General features: G+C 50.7%; 1 protein-coding gene across 8 annotated transcripts; it reads left to right on the top strand.

Moving 5' to 3' along the window:
• Positions 1-763: 763 nt before the first annotated feature.
• CGN (cingulin) lies at positions 764-24,155 on the top strand. Of its 8 annotated transcripts, XM_040411862.1 has the most exons (23): positions 764-827; positions 12,188-13,301; positions 13,390-13,472; positions 13,556-13,625; positions 13,759-13,857; positions 17,107-17,255; positions 17,688-17,826; positions 18,149-18,361; positions 18,591-18,739; positions 19,050-19,191; positions 19,273-19,485; positions 19,579-19,791; positions 19,876-20,082; positions 20,549-20,806; positions 20,891-21,061; positions 21,139-21,300; positions 21,519-21,608; positions 21,696-21,779; positions 22,412-22,530; positions 22,692-22,800; positions 22,884-23,047; positions 23,289-23,411; positions 23,447-24,155. In XM_040411862.1, the coding sequence occupies exons 2-23, from the start codon at positions 12,204-12,206 to the stop codon at positions 23,451-23,453; spliced, it is 4,062 nt and encodes a 1,353-aa protein (XP_040267796.1). In that variant the 5' UTR covers positions 764-827; positions 12,188-12,203; the 3' UTR covers positions 23,454-24,155. The 8 variants fall into 8 exon arrangements, with proteins under 8 accessions (XP_040267796.1, XP_040267797.1, XP_040267791.1 ...); XM_040411863.1 differs by having other exon boundaries at positions 17,110-17,255; positions 23,289-24,155; XM_040411857.1 differs by having other exon boundaries at positions 23,289-24,155.
• The last annotated feature ends 460 nt before the right edge of the window (positions 24,156-24,615 follow it).

Raw genomic sequence — 24,615 nt, 5'->3', positions numbered from 1 at the left:
CACTAAGGAGGCATCATACTGCATGGGGGGCACTAAGGAGGCATCATACTGCATGGAGGGCACTAAGGAGGCATCATACTGCATGGGGGGCACTAAGGAGGCATCATACTGCATGGAGGCACTAAGGAGGCATCATACTGCATGGAGGGCACTAAGGAGGCATCATACTGCATGGAGGGCACTAAGGAGGCATCATACTGCATGGGGAGCACTAAGGAGGCATCATACTGCATGGGGGCACTAAGGATACATCATACTGCATGGGGGGCACTAAGGAGGCATCATACTGCATGGGGGGCACTAAGGAGGCATCATACTGCATGGAGGCTGAGACCTGTTTGCTGGCTGCGGAGGAGATCAGCCGGGCACAGCCTGAGCGGCCCCCCGCCGTATACTGAGGTGCAGGGCTCCGGACGAGGAGCCGCGGGGAGCGCTGCCCTGAACTGCCGGTGTGACAGCAATGCGTCTCCGCTCGGTCACTGCGGAGGACGGTGCGCTAGAGCTCAGAAGACACTGCTCTGCCGGGTGACAGCTCCGAGTCACGGACAGGTGTCACCAAACCATGGTTGCTTAACAACCAGAAACATGGCGCCCGTCACGTGACCCGCTCTGCCTCAGGTTGTGCGCGAGCTCACCTTCTGTCTCCGCCTCCTTATCCCTCCCACCAATGAGATGGAGGAAAGGGTGTGGGGAAAGAGGATGGAGGGTTGTAATTGGTACTGGTGTTTTGAGGGGCGGGTCCGCAGGGAGGGGCGTTGTGCGGCTGGAGGTGCAGCTCAGTGTCAGGTTGGAGAGGACCAAGGAAGGAGGTGAGAGCCGGACCTAAGGTAATTGTGTTCCGGTGGTACCCCGACTTGTGTCTTATTATATGCTGTGCATTACACCTGTCCTGTGTGTTATTATATACCCCCTGTCCCTGTGTATTATTATATACCCCCTGTCCTGTGTATTATTATATACCCCCTGTCCTGTGTATTATTATATATCCCCTGTCCTGTGTATTATTATATACCCCCTGTCCTGTGTATTATTATATACCCCTCCTGTCCCTGTGTGTTATTCTATACCCCCTGTCCTGTGTATTATTATATACCCCCTGTCCTGTGTATTATTATATACCCCCTGTCCCTGTGTATTATTATATACCCCCTGTCCTGTGTATTATTATATACCCCCTGTCCTGTGTATTATTATATACCCCCTGTCCTGTGTATTATTATATACCCCCTGTCCTGTGTATTATTATATACCCCCTGTCCTGTGTATTATTATATACCCCCTGTCCTGTGTATTATTATATACCCCCTGTCCTGTGTATTATTATATACCCCTCCTGTCCCTGTGTGTTATTCTATACCCCCTGTCCCTGTGTATTATTATATACCCCTCCTGTCCCTGTGTGTTATCCTGTGCCCCCTGTCCCTGTGTGTTATCCTGTGCCCCCTGTCCCTGTGTGTTATCCTGTGCCCCCTGTCCCTGTCTGTTATCCTGTGCCCCCTGTCCCTGTGTGTTATCCTGTGCCCCCTGTCCCTGTGTTATCCTGTGCCCCCTGTCCCTGTGTGTTATCCTGTGCCCCCTGTCCCTGTGTGTTATCCTGTGCCCCCTGTCCCTGTGTGTTATCCTGTGCCCCCTGTCCCTGTGTGTTATCCTGTGCCCCCTGTCCCTGTGTGTTATCCTGTGCCCCCTGTCCCTGTGTGTTATCCTGTGCCCCCTGTCCCTGTGTGTTATCCTGTGCCCCCTGTCCCTGTGTGTTATTATATACCCCCTGTCCCTGTGTGTTATCCTGTGCCCCCTGTCCCTGTGTGTTATTCTGTGCCCCCTGTCCCTGTGTGTTATCCTGTGCCCCCTGTCCCTGTGTGTTATCCTGTGCCCCCTGTCCCTGTGTGTTATCCTGTGCCCCCTGTCCCTGTGTGTTATCCTGTGCCCCCTGTCCCTGTGTGTTATCCTGTGCCCCCTGTCCCTGTGTGTTATCCTGTGCCCCCTGTGTGTTATCCTGTGCCCCCTGTGTGTTATCCTGTGCCCCCTGTGTGTTATCCTGTGCCCCCTGTGTGTTATCCTGTGCCCCCTGTCCCTGTGTGTTATCCTGTGCCCCCTGTCCCTGTGTGTTATTCTGTGCCCCCTGTCCCTGTGTGTTATTCTGTGCCCCCTGTCCCTGTGTGTTATCCTGTGCCCCCTGTCCCTGTGTGTTATCCTGTGCCCCCTGTCCCTGTGTGTTATCCTGTGCCCCCTGTCCCTGTGTGTTATCCTGTGCCCCCTGTCCCTGTGTGTTATCCTGTGCCCCCTGTCCCTGTGTGTTATCCTGTGCCCCCTGTCCCTGTGTGTTATCCTGTGCCCCCTGTCCCTGTGTGTTATCCTGTGTCCCCTGTGTGTTATCCTGTGTCCCCTGTGTGTTATCCTGTGCCCCCTGTGTGTTATCCTGTGCCCCCTGTCCCTGTGTGTTATCCTGTGCCCCCTGTCCCTGTGTGTTATCCTGTGCCCCCTGTCCCTGTGTGTTATTCTGTGCCCCCTGTCCCTGTGTGTTATTCTGTGCCCCCTGTCCCTGTGTGTTATTCTGTGCCCCCTGTCCCTGTGTGTTATCCTGTGCCCCCTGTCCCTGTGTGTTATCCTGTGCCCCCTGTGTGTTATCCTGTGCCCCCTGTGTGTTATCCTGTGCCCCCTGTGTGTTATCCTGTGCCCCCTGTGTGTTATCCTGTGCCCCCTGTCCCTGTGTGTTATCCTGTGCCCCCTGTCCCTGTGTGTTATTCTGTGCCCCCTGTCCCTGTGTGTTATTCTGTGCCCCCTGTCCCTGTGTGTTATCCTGTGCCCCCTGTCCCTGTGTGTTATTCTGTGGGATTGGAGAACGTGCAGATTCTGACTCGATCTGTATCGCTCATGTGAGATAAGCCTTGTAGATCAGATCCATCGTGTCACAGATCCTACGCAGCCAGGATGCCTGTGTGAGGGGAGCATGGGATACATAATGGTCAGTGTTCCCCTCCCCTGCTGATGGACTTCTCATTGTCCTGTGTGTCTTTAACCCCCCCACACACACACAACTTTACATGAATAATGACGTCATAGGAACAACCTTGTCTCTGTGATGTCATCAGACTGCAGGGGTGCTACATTTAAAGGGCCACTAAACTTACAGTCTGCAGTTTATAACCGTGCTGCAGAGTTATAAGAGAATTGGCTGACATTAGTGATATATTGGAGATCTGGGACATAAAGTGGTCAGCTTGGAGGTTTCTACACTTCCTGTCACCCAGGAACGGTACAGCTTCTCCTGTCCTGAGAGACTGATAATGGGGGGACAATAGCCTGTATTCTCCTGCTGTACAGACAGCTTCTCCTGTCCTGAGAGACTGATAATGGGGGGACAATAGCCTGTATTCTCCTGCTGTACGGCAGCTTCTCCTGTCCTGAGAGACTGATAACGGGGGACAATAGCCTGTGTTCTCCTGCTGTACGACAGCTTCTCCTGTCCTGAGAGACTGATAACGGGGGACAATAGCCTGTATTCTCCTGCTGTACGACAGCTTCTCCTGTCCTGAGAGACTGATAACAGGCGCCAATAGCCTGTGTTCTCCTGCTGTACGGCAGCTTCTCCTGTCCTGAGAGACTGATAATGGGGGGACAATAGCCTGTATTCTCCTGCTGTACGACAGCTTCTCCTGTCCTGAGAGACTGATAACAGGCGCCAATAGCCTGTATTCTCCTGCTGTACGGCAGCTTCTCCTGTCCTGAGAGACTGATAACGGGGGACAATAGCCTGTATTCTCCTGCTGTACGGCAGCTTCTCCTGTCCTGAGAGGCTGATAACAGGCGCCAATAGTCTGTATTCTCCTGCTATACGACAGCTTCTCCTGTCCTGAGAGGCTGATAACAGGCGCCAATAGCCTGTATTCTCCTGCTGTACGACAGCTTCTCCTGTCCCGAGAGGCTCATAACAGGCGCCAATAGCCTGTATTCTCCTGCTGTACGGCAGCTTCTCCTGTCCTGAGAGGCTGATAACAGGCGCCAATAGCCTGTATTCTCCTGCTGTACGACAGCTTCTCCTGTCCTGAGAGGCTGATAATGGGGGACAATAGCCTGTATTCTCCTGCTGTACGGCAGCTTCTCCTGTCCTGAGAGACTGATAACAGGCGGCAATAGCCTGTATTCTCCTGCTGTACGGCAGCTTCTCCTGTCCTGAGAGGCTGATAACAGGCGCCAATAGCCTGTATTCTCCTGCTGTACGACAGCTTCTCCTGTCCCGAGAGGCTGATAATGGGGGCAATAGCCTGTATTCTCCTGCTGTACGACAGCTTCTCCTGTCCTGAGAGGCTGATAATGGGGGACAATAGCCTGTATTCTCCTGCTGTACGGCAGCTTCTCCTGTCCTGAGAGACTGATAATGGGGGGACAATAGCCTGTATTCTCCTGCTGTACGGCAGCTTCTCCTGTCCTGAGAGGCTGATAATGGGGGACCATAGCCTGTGTTCTCCTGCTGTACGGCAGCTTCTCCTGTCCTGAGAGACTGATAATGGGGGGCAATAGCCTGTGTTCTCCTGCTGTACGACAGCTTCTCCTGTCCTGAGAGGCTGATAATGGGGGACCATAGCCTGTGTTCTCCTGCTGTACGGCAGCTTCTCCTGTCCTGAGAGACTGATAATGGGGGGGCAATAGCCTGTGTTCTCCTGCTGTACGACAGCTTCTCCTGTCCTGAGAGGCTGATAATGGGGGCCAATAGCCTGTATTCTCCTGCTGTACGGCAGCTTCTCCTGTCCTGAGAGACTGATAACAGGCGGCAATAGCCTGTATTCTCCTGCTGTACGACAGCTTCTCCTGTCCTGAGAGGCTGATAACAGGCGGCAATAGCCTGTATTCTCCTGCTGTACGACAGCTTCTCCTGTCCTGAGAGGCTGATAACAGGCGGCAATAGCCTGTGTTCTCCTGCTGTACGGCAGCTTCTCCTGTCCTGAGAGGCTGATAACAGGCGCCAATAGCCTGTATTCTCCTGCTGTACGACAGCTTCTCCTGTCCTGAGAGACTGATAATGGGGGACCATAGCCTGTGTTCTCCTGCTGTACGGCAGCTTCTCCTGTCCTGAGAGACTGATAATGGGGGACCATAGCCTGTGTTCTCCTGCTGTACGGCAGCTTCTCCTGTCCTAAGAGACTGATAACAGGCGGCAATAGCCTGTATTCTCCTGCTGTACGACAGCTTCTCCTGTCCTGAGAGGCTGATAACAGGCGCCAATAGCCTGTGTTCTCCTGCTGTACGGCAGCTTCTCCTGTCCTGAGAGGCTGATAACGGGGGACAATAGCCTGTATTCTCCTGCTGTACGGCAGCTTCTCCTGTCCTGAGAGGCTGATAACGGGGGACAATAGCCTGTATTCTCCTGCTGTATGGCAGCTTCTCCTGTCCTGAGAGGCTGATAACAGGCGGCAATAGCCTGTGTTCTCCTGCTGTGCGGCAGCTTCTCCTGTCCTGAGAGGCTGATAACGGGGAGCAGTAGCCTGTTTCTGTCCCGTTCCGTCCTTAGCCTATGCATTCTGAGGGTTGGTAAATTGCCGCCTCCTGGCCGAGGAAAGCTTAACAGGCGCAGCTTGGAGGAGGTAGAGCAGGCGCTTCCTCTGCTGCTCCTGACAGTGAAACTAATTGTAGTGAAACTTGCCCATCCCTGCTTTCCCTGATGATCCAGAGAGCATTCCTCAGGGCGCAGTCACCGTCCACTTATGGAGCAGAAGCTCCCAACCTGCCTGTCCTGTTGACTGATCCTGGTTCAAGCTTCATAAATATGTGCCCCCTGTGAGTTCTGGTCACCTGTGGTTTCGGTGCCACCCAGTGGTCATTCTGTGCTCAGGTTAGCGACCCTAGCGTGCCTGTGCTCTTCACATACAGATAATTGGATAATTATTTCTTGGACGTTCTGCTCCTGGGGATCTTGTAACGATGTGCGGCTACCCTGTGCTCATTATCGCACCATGTGACCTGTGTACTGCCTGCGATATACTTGTATATCTCATCACTATGGATGCTGTCAGTGTAGATTCTGCTCATTGACTCATCCTGTGGTAGAGGACAGGAAGCGCCCACCAGTGCCAGGAAGATGTTTTTCTGTGTACATGTAAGTTACACTGAATGACCCGTGTCACAGCGGTTCTTACAGCTGTAAGTGACGACTAGGGATGAGCGAGTTTCTATTCTCAAGTTCGGTGTACAAGGTTTGGGATATCTAAGCATTCCGTCATGGCATCCGCTACCACGGACTATAACTTATGGTCCGTGGTAGCAGAATCCATGACGGAATTTTTAGATATCCCGAGCCTGAAACTTGTACGCTGAACTTGAAAACAGAAGTTCGCTCAACACTAGTGACGAATAGTATATAGAGTCCAGACCAGGTACATCCATAAATAGGTGGCCCCTATAGATCTATGAGGCTGATGGCAACAGTCCAGAACAGTCAGAGGTTGAATTTGGTGAGGACCTGTCAGAGGTTGCTGTTGGTAAGAGCCTGGGCTGGTTAGGTGTTGATCGTTGAGGGTCCTGGGCCGTCAGATGTATCTGTTGGTTGAGGGTCCAGGTCGGTCACAGGTTTCTATTGCTGTTGGTTGAGGGTCTAGGCCGGTCAGAGGTTTCAGCTGCTACTGACGAGGGCCTGGTCAGAGGTTCTAGTCGCTGTTGAGAGTCCAGGCCAGTCGGAGGTTTCGGTCGCTAATGATTGAGGGTCCAGGCCTGTCACAGGTAGCTGTCGATTGAGGGTCCAGGCCGGTCACAGGTAGCTGTCGATTGAGGGTCCAGGCCGGTCACAGGTAGCTGTCGATTGAGGGTCCAGGCCGGTCACAGGTAGCTGTCGATTGAGGGTCCAGGCCGGTCACAGGTAGCTGTCGATTGAGGGTCCAGGCCGGTCACAGGTAGCTGTCGATTGAGGGTCCAGGCCGGTCACAGGTAGCTGTCGAATGAGGGTCCAGGCCGGTCACAGGTAGCTGTCGAATGAGGGTCCAGGCCAGTCACAGGTAGCTGTCGGTTGAGGGCCCGGGCTGGTCATTGGTTTTAGCTGCTGTTGGTGAGGTTCTAAGCTGGTCAGATGTCGCTGTTTGTGAGGGCCCAGGTCAGTCAGAGGTCTCAGCTGATGTTACCCTCGTGGTAAGGGTCTCCCACTTTTCGACTGCCTCGTTTCCTCACCTGTGTAACTTTTGAGGGATGGTCAGATATCAGCTGAATGTATCCACATGAAATGTATGGGTGGACTCTGTATTCTGTGTTTGTAATGCCACGGGTGGGCCTGGGCTGGTCAGAGGTTTCAGTCATTATTGGTAGAGTGTCTAGGACTGTTAAAGGTTTTTGGTGGGGGCTCAGGTCAGTCAGAGGTCTCGGTTGATGTTCCCCTCATGGTGGGGGTCTCTCACTCTGTAACTTCAAGGGATGGTCAGATATTAGCTGAATGTATCCACATGAAATGTATGGGTCGACTCTGTATTCTGTGTTTCTAATGCCAGGTCAGGGTGCCACTCTGGAAGCCCTCCATCTACAGGGGCCCAACCTGATATCCCCAGAGACCTTTGCTTTGCTGCACTGATTTATGTGGAGGAGCTCTGCCGACACGGAAGCTCAGCCCTGCTTAGTTGCGGGTGTTCATCTTCCTGTAGGTAATGATAGACTAGGAGCAGATAAACGCCCGGCCAAGGTTAATTACACACTGCCGGCGGTAAGGGTCTGGTCAGAACAAGCAGAGCCTGTGTATTCCAAATGGTCACGTTGCCCCAGGAGACCCATAAAAGAGGGGTGAACACCCTGATGGGCACACGGTGTGCCCTCTACAACATCATGGGCAGATATATAAAACGGCTCCTTGTGGTATGTACAGAAGAGGTGCGGGGGCCCAGTGTTGGTCTTGACGAGTTCGCCCACTTTTATACTCTGGACCAGTGTTTCCCATCTGAGGTTTCCTGGGCACCCTGGTCAGGGGTTCCCCCAGACACAGCAGCAGTGAAGCTGACCATAGACCACCTGAAGATTGGCCGGCTGTGATATTCGTGTGGGGTGCCCCGACAGATGTTGGAGGAAGGATCAGCCATGTTGTCTTTACCCATGGACTGCAATGCCCAGCTCTGCCCTCTCATTGCTGGCTATCCTTTGCAGCCATTGAGCTGTTGTCCAGGTTTAACCCCTAAGCAGCCAGTGGAGGAATGCACTGTATGCTGATATGCCGCGTGCAGTCTCCCTCCCTCCCCCTGTTGCAGGATCTGGGTGGAGTACAGATATAGAGTTACCCCGCGTCCTTTATCAGCGTGGCCTGGATGAGAGCGGCGAGGCAGAATTCCTTACACATGAAACATTTATGGTGACTCACAACAGGTCTGCAACAAGGAGCGAATATAGACACCCTCCCACATATGTAATGCTAGGGCGGCCCCATCCACTCTGTAATACAGAGACCCCCGTATGTAATGCTAGGGCGGCCCCATCCACTCTGTAATACAGAGACCCCCCATATGTAATGCTAGGGCGGCCCCATGCACTCTGTAATACAGAGACCCCCGTATGTAATGCTAGGGCGGCCCCATCCACTCTGTAATAGAGACCCCCGTTTGTAATGCTAGGGCGGCCCCATCCACTCTGTAATAGAGACCCCCGTATGTAATGCTAGGGCGGCCCCATCCACTCTGTAATACAGAGACCCCCCGTATGTAATGCTAGGGCGGCCCCATCCACTCTGTAATAGAGACCCCCGTATGTAATGCTAGGGCGGCCCCATCCACTCTGTAATACAGAGACCCCCCGTATGTAATGCTAGGGCGGCCCCATCCACTCTGTAATAGAGACCCCCGTATGTAATGCTAGGGCGGCCCCATCCACTCTGTAATAGAGACCCCCGTATGTAATGCTAGGGCGGCCCCATCCACTCTGTAATACAGAGACCCCCGTATGTAATGCTAGGGCGGCCCCATCCACTCTGTAATAGAGACCCCCGTATGTAATGCTAGGGCGGCCCCATCCACTCTGTAATAGAGACCCCCGTATGTAATGCTAGGGCGGACCCATCCACTCTGTAATGGACCCCCCCCCCCCCCCCCCCACATATGTGATGTTCCCCAGATTTGGGTCTTTCATTGCCTCTACGATGCCTGTGACTGATCCGATCACTCGTCCTGGCAGCTGGTGGGGGGTCACCTGTAGATCCGGCGTCCTGCAGCTGTGGCACATTCCTGCGTTACTTCCCATAATCCGCATTGTGCCAGTGCTGCTGGTTTCTGGGAGGAGGATGTGGCCGCCCCCTGTGCCCCTGTACTGGGTCCTGCTGCCAGCTCCTGTGATTGTTGTTTGGCAGGGCCAGCGGCAGGTCTAATGACCGATATCTGCCTCGCCCTCATCCGTCCTGGGGATGATGCCCTTCGAGGGTTAATCACTGATATAAAAGTTACCTGCACTTTGCCCTTCTGGTCTTCTAGCTATGGAGCTCTCCCATGTTCTGCCTGGTGCAGGCTGGCATGTGAGGGGTTAAATGCTCTGCTGGGCTCTGTCAATATGAGCAGGTAAATAATCTCTCTGCAGAGCGGGGCTGTGCGCCAGGCTGGTAGAGCGCGTTTCAGGTCTGTCGCTGGCAGCGCAGTGTGTCAGGTAAGTGTGTGGGTGCCCCCTGTGCACATATTGGGGAGCGGTGTTGTGTCACTGCTCTGCACCTCCGCACAGCACTGATGCCTGTTGTAGGATTTCTGGGTGACCGTGTTGTGGACTTGAGCAGCTGCTGCCGGAGGTTGTGTGCCTGGGACTCCTGGTGTTATCAGACTTGGGCACAGCCTTTCTGCCCCACTCTGCTGGTAGTAGTAGTAGTAGTAGTAGAAGAATGAACCAAGCTTTTGTATTTATTAACTTATTTCTCCATTTCCCATGAGAACCGATCTGACTGATTTTCCTGGATTTTTAAACAAATAAGCGCAGTCACCCCAACGCCCGGTGAGCGCGGCGGAGCGCAGTCCTCACATCTCTGCTGCTCTGAGGTTTGGTAGCGTCCATCATGTTGACGTTTCAGGCTGGAGAAAGGGATAGTTTCACCTGGGCGGAGGTGTGAGATCTGCTGGCACTTCCTCCGTGGAGAGCGGCAGGTTAATGATTGACGCTTCTGTGCTAGGAATGTGTCCATGAGGCGCGCCCTCACCGTCCAGGCATCGTCATCTATCGGCACACTTGTAAGTTTTTCCCGCTTCCTCCCTGGGAGTTGTAGTTCCAATATCTGGTTATTGTACTCGGCGCTGCTCCTCTTGGGCTACATTTACACGGGTGCCACACATTTCTGTGTTTTTCTGCACCAGAAACTGCATGTGCTACTTGCGGATTTGATGCTTTTAGCCACAGATCTCATTCTTTCATTGAAAAGGTTGAAATCTGCACAAAGAATTGACATGCTAAGGAACGAAACAGCAAAGTGCAGATGAGGTCTGTCTGCTCCCTCACTGAGCTGCTCCTGACACCTGTAAAATGCATCCGTGCGCTTCCACAGGCAGCCTTATAATGCTCCCGCACTGTTATACGCTCTGGAGGGCGACCTGCCTTATTATTTCTACGGCGTCTTTAGGATAAGCTGCTTCATTCTGTTTTGTGATGTCTTTTGGCTGAGGGCAGTCTGTACACAATCTGCATGGGGGGGGGGGGGGGGGGGGGGGCTTGTCATGGTGGAAAACATAGTAACCAACCCATTAATAGTGGCTCATGTAAAATCCGTCTCCGTGCGGTGCTCTCGTCCATCGAGTGACGTTTCTCTATGTTGATTGTATGATTGTGACAGATCTGCACCATGACGGCTGCTGTGTGCTGCTCTGCAGTTGCCTCCTCGTTCTCAGCCGCAGTCATTTATTTTACAGCTACCAGGCGGTGGGAGAAAAGCCGCGGAGATAACGATGACTTCATGTATTAAATTAAGATCAGCAGCTGCAAACATCACAAGTGTCCAAAATCTTATCTCCCGCCGCCAGCTGTGCAGCCCCCTGTACCGCACATTTATATGGAAATCGCTGCAGCGCGGCGCTCATAGAAACGTGCAGATCAGAGGGAGCTAACGAGGTCGTGGGATGAGGGATCCGCACTGATGCAGGAGAACAGGGTGAAGCCCTCGTTACCACCAGGTAACAAAGGGGGCGCTGCAGGGAGCTGGCTAAACGACGACAGTACGGAGCTTACATGTACCACATCATTCAAGGCGGGCGAAGGCCAACATCATGGAAGACAAATGATCCACAAAGAATGCGCACCAGAGTTTCACTTGGCGGTCTGTATACAATGTGAGAATCCTGAGAATGCACCTGTAATGTCACAGGTCATAGAAATACAATCAGGGGAAAAATGCAGTGTACCTAGTTTCTGGCCGCGCATGGCTCCTCCCACATTCAGGCCTCTTGTTATGTTGGTTGTGCACCTGGAGTAAAGCCATTCCGGTTTTCTTGGGTTTTTCCTTACCATGATGTACGCCTTTTCTAGATATTATAAAGCAGAGCAGAAAAGTGTCCGCCACTGCCTGAGCGGGTGACATTTAGTAAAAGTAACGCAGTGCTAATGAAAGTTTTGTCATCTGCATTAGAGTGAGGCACCATGGTTGATGATGCCTCGGTGGAGGTTGTTCCCCGTTCTCATTGTGTCCTTTTCATCTTTTTGAATGATGCCTCGGTGGAGGTTGTTCCCCGTTCTCATTGTGTCCTTTTCTTCTTTATGGATGATGCCTCGGTGGAGGTTGTTCCCCGTTCTCATTGTGTCCTTTTCTTCTTTTTGAATTATGCCTCGGTGGAGGTTGTTCCCCGTTCTCATTGTGTCCTGTGATTCTTTTTGGATGATGCCTCGGTGGAGGTTGTTCCCCCGTTCTCATTGTGTCCTGTGATTCTTTTTGGATGATGCCTCGGTGGAGGTTGTTCCCCGTTCTCATTGTGTCCTGTGATTCTTTTTGGATGATGCCTCGGTGGAGGTTGTTCCCCGTTCTCATTGTGTCCTTTTCTTCTTTTTGGATGATGCCTCGGTGGAGGTTGTTACCCGTTCTCATTGTGTCCTTTTCTTCTTTTTGAATGATGCCTCGGTGGAGGTTGTTCCCCGTTCTCATTGTGTCCTTTTCTTCTTTTTGAATGATGCCTCGGTGGAGGTTGTTACCCGTTCTCATTGTGTCCTTTTCTTCTTTTTGAATGATGCCTCGGTGGAGGTTGTTCCCCGTTCTCACTGTGTCCTTTTCATTTTTCAGACAAGTCGTGTGGTGAATGGAAAGACGTGTTCATGGGGACATGGCTGAGCAGCACTTGCCTGTGGGCCAGGGGGTCCAGATCCGTTTCATTGATGACCTAAAAGAGAACAGGAAGCCGAGGAGCATAAGGTCCAAGCATGACTCATACGGGGTGGCCATCCGTGTCCAGGGCATAGACGGACAACCATTTGTGGTTCTCAACAGCGGAGACAAAACAAAATCTTCATATGGGGTTCAGATCAAATCCAACAGCGGTTATGGAAACACCTCCCCTAACCCCACACCTGAGTACCAGGGACTCACCACCAAGACAAGCCGGACCGTCCACTCCTTTAGTTCTGAGTCAGACATACCTGAAAACCCTTATGGCAATAGGACATACCCCCAACCTGGATCTCAGTACAGCAGTACCTCAGACGAGGAGCAAAACTCCAGACCTCGCAGCAAACCACGAGCCCTACAGCCACCACGCAGGGAGGAGCTCCGGAGGTCCCAATCCCATGGTTCTTTACTGGATGCAGAACTGGAGGACTCATATGGCTATGATGGGCACTACAGTGAGCGTTCCTCCACCCTTGACACTACATACTCCCAATCATCAGGCAGCCGTGGAAGCCTGAAGACAACAGGCAATGGAGAGACCACATCTGGCAAATATAAGCCGGCAACTAGTCAACAACCTACCTCCTTCTCAACCTCGCTACAAAGGAAGACCATTGTCCCAACGTCTTCCTCACCAAAGCTGCCGAGTGAAGACATCGACACAAAGCCACTGTCCTCCGTGGATTCTCTAATCAACAAATTTGATAATAAGGTCCAGATGAGAGGAAGGACGGCGAGAAGAAGCCAGGCCCTGAAAGATGAGCGCAAGCGGTCGCAGAGCTTGGACGGACGGCAGCCTCACCAGGACACCGCAGACTACAGAGAAGTACAGACCACAGAAAGGAGCATACAACAGGATCGGGGGCAGCTTTCTGACAACCGATCATTTGATAGAGCATCAATAGAGAGAGAAGATGTCAACAAGAGCAGGCTGACGAAAGAATGGTTGGGATTGACGATGGAAGATCCACTGACTCAGTCACAACAGAGAACTGTCCAGACGGAGCTACAGGTATCATACCAAAGCCCCAATATCTCAGTATTATTATGTACTTGTCACACTCTGCGCCTCACTGACTGTTTCTATTTCTCGTCACTAGTTGAAGAGCACTCCAGACCTCCTGAAAGACCAGCAGCAAGATGACCCCACTCGTGAGATGATTTACAGCATCCTGCGGGACGGGTCAGTGCCTTGGAGCTCTGCCTTTCCTCCTTGTTATGTATGTTAGACATGACTGTGTTGAATGACGTTTTTGATCCATTCAGGTCTAATGAGAGTGATGCCACCCTGCGGATAAAGACTAGTCTCCTCCTGGAGAAGATTCAGTCCTTCCAAGTACGTGAGTGAGAAAAAGGCGCCTTATCCTTAGCGCTGTTCCTTAGAAATGTCAGTATCGTATAGTTCAGGACTACTTCCATTGCTGCGAGCTGTAGCTTGGCTGCATGTGATATTGGTTTTATCTCTGTAGGCCTCCCCAGGAGAAGACACCAGGACACTGGTCTCTGAGAAGAAGGAGCTGGAGAGGAGAGTCAAGGAACTGCAGCAGCAGCTGGACGATGAAATGAAGGTGAGACAGAGCCCTGACAACTGATATACGTCATGTGGTGGAGGATATGGTGACTGATATACGTCCTGTCATATGGTGACTGATATACGCCCTGTCATGTGGTGGAGGATATGGTGACGGATATACCAGCGCTCCAGACTAAAAAAAATATCAAGGAGCCATTGGCTCTTAACCTGAAAAATCTAGGAGCCAAATTTAAAATACATATAATTACGGTATTATAATAAAATAAAATAAAAAGACATGTCTTACCTAGGGTTGTCACGATAGCAAAATTTTGATTCGAATTCTATACCATTAAAAAAGTATTGCGATTTTGTGGAACGTCTGGACCATAATAAAACAGTCCGATCCAAACATTTTATTGTTTATATATTTTATATGTTAAATTGGGAAAGAGGGCGATTTAAACTTTTATTATTTTGGTGGTTTTTTTTTTGGTTACTTTTTTATTTAAGAACTATTTCTCCCCTTAGGGGCTAGAACCTCGGATCTTTTAATCCCTTGTCCTATTCACTCTGATAGAGCTCTATTAGGGTGACTAGGACTTCACATTCTCCCTGCTGCCCTGTGCACAGTACACACAGCAGCAGGGAGGTTACCGTGGGGCTTCAGTAGCGTCCTGGCTGCCATGGTAACCGATCAGAGCCCCAGGATTACACTGCTGGGGCTCTGATCAGAAGCTGCCACTGCCACCAATGATGGGGAGGGGACCCTGTGGCCACTACCGCCAATGAGGAGGAGGGGATCCTGTGGCCACTGACACCAATGATTATAATATAATACTGGGGAGGGGGGGTTGGGGGTGCACTGTGCTACCAATGATTATACTTTATAATACTGGGGTTGGGGGCTGAATACAAACCCAGGCTGCTGGTGCCGGCCATATCCCATACTCGGCCTCTATGACTGCCGCACCTGAGGGGTTAATTGCGGCGGATCGCAGCGCGCAGTCATAGAGGCTGGGTGCCGGGTATGGGATATGGCCGACACCCGCAGCCTGCGTTTGTATTCAGGCATAAACTATACTCATAGGTGGCACACAGTGCGCCCCCCCCCCAACCCCAGTATTATAAAGTATATTCATTGGTAGCACAGTGCGCCCCCCTAACCCCAGTATTATAAACAATATTAATTGGTGGCGCAGTGTCCACAGCCCCTCTCGTCCTCCTCTCTGCTATCAGTCCATTGGTGGCCGTGGCACAAGGGGGAGGGACTGCCACGGCCACTGTATGTCCTGTTATGTGGAGAATATGGTGACTGATATATACGCTCCTGTGATGTGGTGGAGGATATGGTGACTGATATACAGACAGGTCCATAAATATTGGGACATGGACACAATTCTAACATTTTTGGCTCTATACACCACCACAATGGATGTGAAATGAAACGGACAAGATGTGCTTTACCTGCAGACTGTCAGCTGTAATTTGAGGGGATTTACATCCAAATCAGGTGAACGGTGCAGGAATTACAGCAGTTTGCATATGTGCCTCCCACTTGTTAAGGAACCAAAAGTAATGGGACAGAATAATAATAATAAATCAAACTTACACTTTTTAATACTTGGTTGCAAATCCTTTGCAGTCAATTACAGCCTGAAGTCTGGAACGCATAGACATCACCAGACGCTGGGTTCCATCCCTGGTGATGCTCTGCCAGGCCTCTACTGCAACTGTCTTCAGTTCCTGCTTGTTCTTGGGGCATTTTCCCTTCAGTTTTGTCTTCAGCAAGTGAAATGCTCAATCGGATTCAGGTCTGGTGATTGACTCGGCCATTGCAGAACATTCCACTTCTTTCCCTTAAAAAAACTCTTTGGTTGCTTTTGCAGCATGCTTTGGGTCATTGTCCATCTGCACTGTGAAGCGCCGTCCAATGAGTTCTGATGCATTTGGCTGAATATGAGCAGATAATATTGCCCGAAACACTTCAGAATCCATCCTGCTGCTTTTGTCAGCAGTCACATCATCAATAAATACAAGAGAACCAGTTCCATTGGCAGCCATACATGCCCACACCATGACACTACCACCAACATGCTTCACTGATGAGGTGGTATGCTTAGGATCATGAGCAGCTCCTTTCCTTCGCCATACTCTTCTCTTCCTATCACTCAGGTACAAGTTGATCTTGGTCTCATCTGTCCATAGGATGTTGTTCCAGAACTGAGAAGGCTTTTTTAGATGTCGTTTGGCAAACTGTAATCGGGCCTTCCTGTTTTTGAGGCTCACCAATGGTTTACATCTTGTGGTGAACCCTCTGTATTCACTCTGGTGAAGTCTTCTCCTGATTGTTGACTTTGACACACATACACCTACCTCCTGGAGAGTGTTCTTGATCTGGCCAACTGTTGTGAAGGGCGTTTTCTTCACCAGGGTAAGAATTCTTCGGTCATCCACCACAGTTGTTTTCCGTGGTCTTCCGGGTCTTTTGGTGTTGCTGAGCTCATCGGTGCGTTCCTCCTTTTTAAGAATGTTCCAAACAGTTGTTTTGGCCAGGCCTAATGTTTTTGCTATCTCTGATGGGTTTGTTGTGTTTTTTCAGCCTAATGATGGCTTGCTTCACTGATAGTGACAGCTCTTTGGATCTCATCTTTAAAGTTGACAGCAACAGATTCCAAATGCAAATAGCAGACTGGAAATGACCTCTGGACCTTTTATCTGCTCATTGTAATTGGGATAATGAGGGAATAACACACACCTGGCCATGGAGCAGCTGAGAAGACAATTGTCCCATTACTTTTGGTCCCTTAACAAGTGGGAGGCACATATGGAAACTGCTGTAATTCCTGCACCGTTCACCTGATTTGGATGTAAATATCCTCAAATTACAGCTGACAGTCTGCAGGTAAAGCACATCTTGTCCGTTTCATCTCAAATCCATTATGGTGGTGTATAGAGCCAAAAATGTTAGAATTGTGTCCATGTCCCAATATTTATGGACCTGACTGTACGCTCCTGTGATGTGGTGGAGGGTATGGTGACTGATATACACTCCTATCCAGTACTGTGGTGGAGGTTATGGTAACTAGTATACGTCCCTGTAATGTGGAGGATATGGTGATTGATATATTCTCCTGTCTTGTGGTTGAGGATATGGTGACTGATATATGCTCTTGTAATGTGGTGGAGGGTATGGTGACTGATATATGCTTCTGTCCTGTGATGGAAGATATGGTGACTGATATACACTCCTGGCTTGTGATGTGGTGAAGGATATGACTTGTCATATCTGTCATTTTTGTAGCAGAGGATGAGGCAGGAAGCTTCTCGTGATCGTCCTAAGGCTTCCACCCAGAGACTGGAGGTGCAGCTGGAAGAGTCTATGGAAGAATGTAAGAAGCTGAAGGAGCTGCTGGAGAAGAAGAAGAACGAGCTAAACGGCATGTCCCAGGAGTAAGTTGTGGCCCTCCTGACGATGTATGCAAATGAGGGGAGGATTCCTCAGACTTTCTAGAAATGTAATAAATAAGCCCCTCTGGTGTGGATAAGTATGGAGATTTACAGCTCCCCTTGAAGTTAATTTCTAACATCCTCCGGTCAATATTCCATGTCCTTTATGTCCCATAAAACACAAAGCAGAGCTCAGTACTAGGTGTATATACATCTCCTCTCATAATACAGTCTGTGGCGCCACCTGCAGACACAACATGTGTACTGCAAGAGATGGAATCTGCTGGTTAGTGCACCTTTATGTGGGGAGCTCTGGTGCGGTACTATAATCGAATGGGGTTGGAAAGCATTCAGTGTAGTACTCCATTTGCACCCGCAGGCGGTGCTGTGTATGCTGGGAGGTAGAAGGGTAACTTTTTGGTATTTATTGTACAGGTTAATTGAAGTGCGGATGAGCAAAGAACAAGTGGAAACAAAACTGAGGTCCCTGGAAGGGAAACTGCAAGACGCCAAGGAAGAAGTAAACCAGATGCGTTTAAAAGGAGTGAGCGGGGACAAGCATGCTCTGCTGAAGGTAATCTTCTTCCTCGTGCTCCTTCCCTCTAAGCTTCTCCCTGGTGAAACAGCCTGACACTTTGGCTTGCTTGAGCTGCTAATATTTGTGCCTGTTTTACGGTACTGGATAAAACAGAGCCTGTCTACCTTCTCTAATCTGTGCCACAACTCGGTCCAGAGCTACCCTAGTGTATAAGATATGAAGAGCCGAGCCAGTGGTATGCTAGGCCTTGAATGGTCTTATGGACGTGAGTGGACTGATGCAGGCTGGCCAGTGACCTCTGTATGAAATGCACATCTACACATGTCAGGTCCCACCACGCTCACTCCTCCACCTTTAGGAGCTACAAGAAATGCAGGAGGAGTTGGATGCAGTTCTGCAGACCCGGTGGAAGCAGGACGAGCTACTGAGACAGAAGGAGAGAGAACTAACCGCCCTGAAGGGGGCGCTGAAAGAGGAGGTGGCCAGTCATGACCAGGAGATGGAGCGTGTCAGGCAGCAATACCAGAATGACATGCAGCAGCTCAGGAAAAACATGGACAGCGTTTCGCAGGTACCAGTGAGTGCCAGGGACTGACCTGCCTGTGCGGCCTGTTCTTCTGCATGTGGCTATGCGCACTTCACAGCCTGTGTGTCTGGTGCACTCCTTGTGATAGTCTTCACCAGCCATCTCTTCATTAACCCTTACTCTGCATCTCTCATCTATAATTCTTTTGTTGTGTGTCCGTCTTGCTGTGTCAGCCCCGTGTTCCCCGCTGTAGTTACTTGTGTTCCCTCCCCAGGACCAGCTAAGCCTGGAGTCTGAGCGTCAGAAGATAAACCAGGTTGTCAGGAACTTACAACGAGAGCTGGAGGAGAGCAGCGAAGAGATCAACCAATGGAAGGAAATGTTCCAGAAGAATAAGGAAGAGCTCCACAAAGCGAAGAAGGAGTGAGTGTGACTGAAGGGAAGGTAGTGAGACCCCCTCAGTGTAGTGTCTGTAATCCATGACTTCTAGACTGCAGTACTTCATGCAGTTAAACCATACCAAACCTAAAAGTATAAGACATCCCTTTAATTCCTGCAGTAGATCCAGAAGAAGCTGAGTGGTTGTCTCTCAGCTGAGGATATTTGTGAGTAAGCTTAATCCCGTGATCGGAGGTGGAGTGAGATGGTAGTGGTCACATGTTGAATTCCTCCTGGCATCTGGGAAGATGTTGGTTACAGCCTGGATCTTCTCACAGCAATTTCTTTGGTTTAGGGTTTTGCAGTTGAATCTCGAGAAAGAGGAGTCTGAGGACGAGCTGAATGAGATGAAAAATCGCTTCTCCCTGCTACAGTCAGAGTTGGGGCAGATGAAGAATGACTCGGTGGATGCCGGGGAAGTGGAAGTCACAAGGAAGGTTAGTGATGTCGCTGTGCAGCAGGAGAGAGGAGTCGCTGTACTGTCATCACGTTACGTATTATCCTCTGTTTTCTGTCAGGAGCTGCAGAGATTCCAGGATCAGGTGAAGCAGCTAATGCAGGAGAAGCAGAAGTTGGAAGAGACTTTACGCCAGCGAGACCGGGAATTGTCTGCCCTGAAGGGGGCGCTGAAGGATGAAGTGTCTGGACACGACCATGACCTGGAACAACTGCGCGAACAGTTCAGTCGAGAGCTGCAGCAGTCCAAGAAACAGCATGAGGAGCATGTGCGGGTAAAGTCTTCATCCACCGCATACTGCAACCTGGATAACTAGGTGCATGAGATGCCGTGCCTTATGGTAGTGGGTCTATGTTGTGTCTTATAGGAGCTGGACAAGTTCCAGGACCAAGTGAACCCTCTGATGCTGGAGAAGCAGAGGCTGGAGGAGACTCTGCACCAGCGGGACAGAGAACTATCTGCTCTGAAAGGAGCGCTAAAGGATGAAGTGTCTGGTCATGACCGTGAGGCGGAAAAGATGCGTGAACAGTTCAACAAGGAGGTGCAACAGACCAAGAAAGACTATGAGGAGCTTCAGAAGGTGAGAAACCGAGAACCAGGCATGAAGAGTCTGCTGGGGAAGGCCTGATTGCTGCAGAGTCTCTTTTTTGTTGTTTTTTTCCAGGTTAAGAAAAAGCTGGAGGCTGATAAGTCCGATGCTGAGCGTATGCGGCAAGTGATCGAGAACACCTTACAGGAAACTCGTGATGAAAACGATGATCTCCGCAGAAAGATTCTAGGGCTGGAGGCTCAAGTGAAGGAGCTGAAGACATTTTGTGATGATCTCCAGAGGGCAGAGACTCGGCTCAAGGACAAAATTAGCAGAATGGAAGTGAGTATTGCTATCATTTACCATCTGCCCTGGTTTTATTGATTTCTTAAGGACTGAGCCGGTGATTGGCCGCAGCAGTCATGGCACTAAACCACTTCTGGTCTGGTGAGGACTGGAAGTGGCTGGGAACAGGAGGTGGTGCAGGACAGTGGTTCTGTTGTGGGTTCCTAAACTGGACAACCTCTTCAAGTCAGCAGCCACCATGGACTAGATGTGACTGTACAACCATCTGTGGTAAGAACACCACAATCTGGACATACAGTTACCTACATCTGTGGGAAGTGGTTAAGAGGAAGGTCCAGCAGTAGCCTCTGTAGACCAGCATGTCCATGAGATATGGTAGTGGATGAAACTGGGGATTCTGCCCATGTTGTAGCGTACAAGCATTGATGATTCAAACAGAAGTCCTTCTTGCATGAGGTTTTATACCATATATAAATGTTAAAACGTGTTTTGCTTACTAAAGGCAGACCGAAAGAGGATGGAAGAGTCTCTTGGAGAAGCCACAGACCAGGGCCAAGAATTTGCTGTAACACGGAGGGACCTGGAGAACAAGCTGGACGAGGCTCAGAGGAACCTGAAGCGCCTGACGTTGGAGTATGAGGAGCTGCAGGAGTGTTACCAGGAGGAGATGAGGCAAAAGGACCAGCTCAAGAAGACCAAGAATGAGTTGGAGGAGCAGAAGCGGCTGCTGGACAAGTCTATGGATAAACTAACCAGAGAGGTGAGGGCTGCTGGGGGTCACTACATGTGCCATACGTGTAACATATGAGGAGCTTTTCCCTGACTGACGCCTCTTCTCCCTCAGCTGGACAATATGTCAAATGACTCCCAGGAATCTCTTGAGATGCTGCAGAGGCAATTAGAAGAATACAAGGAGAGGTCTCGCAAGGAGCTTAACGACTCGCAAAAACAAGCCAAGGAAAAATCAGCCGAAGCCGAGAGAATTCAGATAAATGTCAGTCGCCTGCAGGAGGAGGTAACTATCATGGAGAATGTGTCAGCAGGAGGCCCTCTTGTGCATGGTAATATAATAATTTATATCTATGCTCTCAGATGCAACGGCTGAAGCAGGCTCTTCAGGAGAGTCAGGAAGAGAAGGAGAGTGCAGTGCTGGACAAGGAGCTGGTCGCCCAGAGGCTGCAGAGCCTGGAGCAGGACATAGAGTCCAAGAAACGATTCCAAGATGACCGCTCCAGGCAGGCCAAAGTGCTGGAGGTGAGTATGATGAGATCACTGACATCATATATGAACATCCAGTAGAGGGGCACGTTTATCCTCGCTGTTTGGATCCTGTGAATGAATCCATACCACGCTGGAGCCCAGATTACAGGCGTGTGAATTGGGACGGCTCCTCTGTGCCAGCAGGAGCTGTAGAGGGTCACTTCCGGGCGAAGGATCCTGTAGGATGTTGATGAGGTGTTTCTTCTGTACAGGACAAGGTGAAGCGTCTGGAGGTAGAGCTTGATGAGGAGAAGAATTCTGTGGAGCTCCTCACTGACCGGGTCGGTCGCACCCGCGAGCAGGTATGAAGACTCTGGCCTGTGCACTGATATACAACATATGGTGACACAGCTGTGTGATGATTCTCCCCTCAATCATTCTCCATGCAGATGGAGCAGCTAAGAGCGGAGCTCATGCAGGAGAGGACCAGTCGCCAGGACCTGGAGTGTGATAAGATCTCCTTGGAGAGGCAGGTGAGGGCCTTACCTCTGCCGGCTGTGGATGTCATGCTTCTAGAACTGAAATTGCAGTACTTGCTTCCACCTACAGGGGGCTGCAGTGGAACACTGATCACTCTAATTATTCAGAGTATTTTACCTGAACAGGTGTCTCCTTTATGACCTTTCTGTGTGATATTCAGTCAGTATGTGAGAAATCCGCTGTCCAGGCTGCCTGTGATCTATTCATCGGGAGTCCCATGGCACAAGGCCATTGATGTGTTAGGATGTATTCACACAGTGTACATCTGATTTATGCGCTGGATGCTTCCAGGTTACAGTGTGTACCCATAGCCCCATTCACCAGACAAGGCCAAACGAGTGTCCTTGTGGCCTACATCAAGCCTGGATTTGTCAGTTTGTTTTGTTTCCGGCTAGAGTAGCTTAGACTATTCCACCCTGAGGCATCCAGTTTTTTAACATGGGATCCTATGTGAGGTGTGTGCCTCCGTGTACATTAGAAAATCTTCCGGAGGTATACCCCAACGTACACTGCAAGTGTGACTGCACATGTATACGGAGCACTGCCTACCAGGTTATATATTTTGTGGAGCGGAGCTTGTAGTGATTCTAGAAATGCTCAGCCGTCATTTGTCATTGTCCTGCAGAATAAAGACTTGAAGAACCGTCTGGCAGGAGCGGAGGGGCAGCAGAAGCCCAGCGCCAACCTGTCCCAACTGGAGGCTAAACTGCAGGAGGTCCAGGAGCGGCTGCAGCTGGAAGAGAGGTTTGGGGGTCTCTAGACTTTGTGGTGTATGGTTCAGTAACTCATGAAGTGCATTACCTCTGGGGTTACATAGTTACCCTACACCTGGTTATGGCCCGGGAGGGTCCAATACACCCGATCACTAGCGTCTATGCCATTTCTGATCTATTCTTTCTGTCCAGGGAGAAAAACACATTGCTCTCCTCAAACCGCAAGCTGGAGAGAAAGCTGAAGGAGCTGAACATTCAGCTGGAGGATGAGAGGCTCCACGTCAATGACCAGAAGGACCAGGTAGGATCCTCAATGTAGAACACAGTAGCACCCCTGTCATGATGGACCAGTAATGAATATCCTCCTCTATGTTGTCTTCTCAGCTGAACTTGAAGGTGAAGGCTCTGAAGAGGCAGGTGGATGAGGCTGAGGAGGAGATTGAGCGTCTGGAGGGGCTGAGGAAGAAATCTCAGCGAGAGGTGGAAGAACAGCACGAGATCAATGAGCAGCTCCAGGCTCGCATGAAAGCTTTGGAGAAAGAGTCGAGGTAAGAACCGCGCATGCCCCGAGTCTTCGCAAGCGCTCGTGCTGTGCCTGCTTCTTCCAGAAGAGTAAATACAGTTGTGTTGATGTATGCAATGGTTTCATTATTTCCAAAATAACACAAGGGGTAGGAGTGGAGAACCCACTGAGCGCCTGTCCCTTTCTGAAAGGTGTGAGGGAGAAGCGGGGAGAATAGACCGCACTTCCATGTTCCGTCCTAACATTCCTTTCCGTGCTTTTCACAGGCGAAAGCCGATCCGTCTTGCTGCAGACGATGACGACCTCAGCTCCGATGGTGACTTTGATGGATCGTATGATCCCAGCTCCATAGCCTCGCTCCTCACTGAGAGTAACCTCCAGACCAGTTCCTGCTGACCACGTGGTGGAAATCATGCTGTTCTTCCTGCTGATCCCTGAGCATTACATTGCATCCATGCGTGTGTAGAAGCCCTGGAGGCAGATGGTCTCTTCTGAATGTCTCCGCTGTCTGGTGCAGCGTGGTGGTATGGCAGACTGCAGCCGTCTGTACCATCCACATGTAGCCCACTGTGCCTTTCTGGGCAGTACTTTCACTGCAGCCAGCGCCCTGGACACTCTGCTTGCCTGTCACCGCCCGTCCTGCTGCGTTTGGCCCTACACTTGACCCTTTGTGCCTCAGTAGAGACTGATAAGGTGCTAGATGCCACGTATCCAGCGACAGCCAATGAGTGCCTCAATACCACTGCGAGGAGAGAGCGGCAGAGCCTCACCTGTCTCTTCTCACGTTTTCCTACCACAGCCATGGTGTGAAGCACGTTTGTAATTTTGTAATGGAGAGAGTGTAATATGACTGTACAATCCATGTTGTTATGGGGTGAGGGGGTAAGCACATTCCTACAGAATATATATGGGGGTATGAAGAAAGATATGTAAATGGAATGCATACAATAATATATATCTATCTATCAGCCAGGGGGCTGCATGCTTTGCACTGCGGGGGGGGGGTGACATGCTGCATGCTGTCCCTGAGACGGGCGATCTATTAATCCTTTGTATATTGGGATATGATTTTGTATCTGAGCGCTGCGCTCATGTACGATTCACTCAACCAATAAAATGGCCTCTGATTTTCTACACGTCTGATCCTGGAGAGTTGACTATGGCAGCGGATTCTACATTTACCGCCAGATCCCCCCTCACTATAACGCGGTTTAGTGGTGATCCGGCTGCCGGGTTTCAGACGCACAGATAGCTCTGCATGCAGTGGTTTCTGCTGGAACAGGTCACAGGAAGAGTGTGAACGTACCTGAACCTGTCCCCTCCTTGCTGAGCGCACCTCGTCTGTGGACCTCCTCCACACAGCGGCTGCTTCCTGTATCCACCACTGCCCACATGTCATGTCCTTCCTGAGAATGCAGAGGTTGGGATCACCAGGGCCCTCAGTCCAACAATACATAAAGACAATGGCCGACGTCTCTGTCCTCTCCCAGGACCTTGTTCATGGCCAAGAAGAACGGGAGAGCGGGTGCCGCGCTGCTGAATAGAAGTATAGGACTGAGTGTCCTGGAGATCTCACCTACTGCAAGAGGATAG

This window comes from Bufo bufo, chromosome 11 (assembly GCF_905171765.1).
Source record: "Bufo bufo chromosome 11, aBufBuf1.1, whole genome shotgun sequence".
NCBI lineage: Eukaryota > Metazoa > Chordata > Amphibia > Anura > Bufonidae > Bufo > Bufo bufo.
The sequence above is the reverse complement of the archived record's forward strand: the minus strand, read 5'-3'. Positions and strand labels throughout refer to the sequence as shown.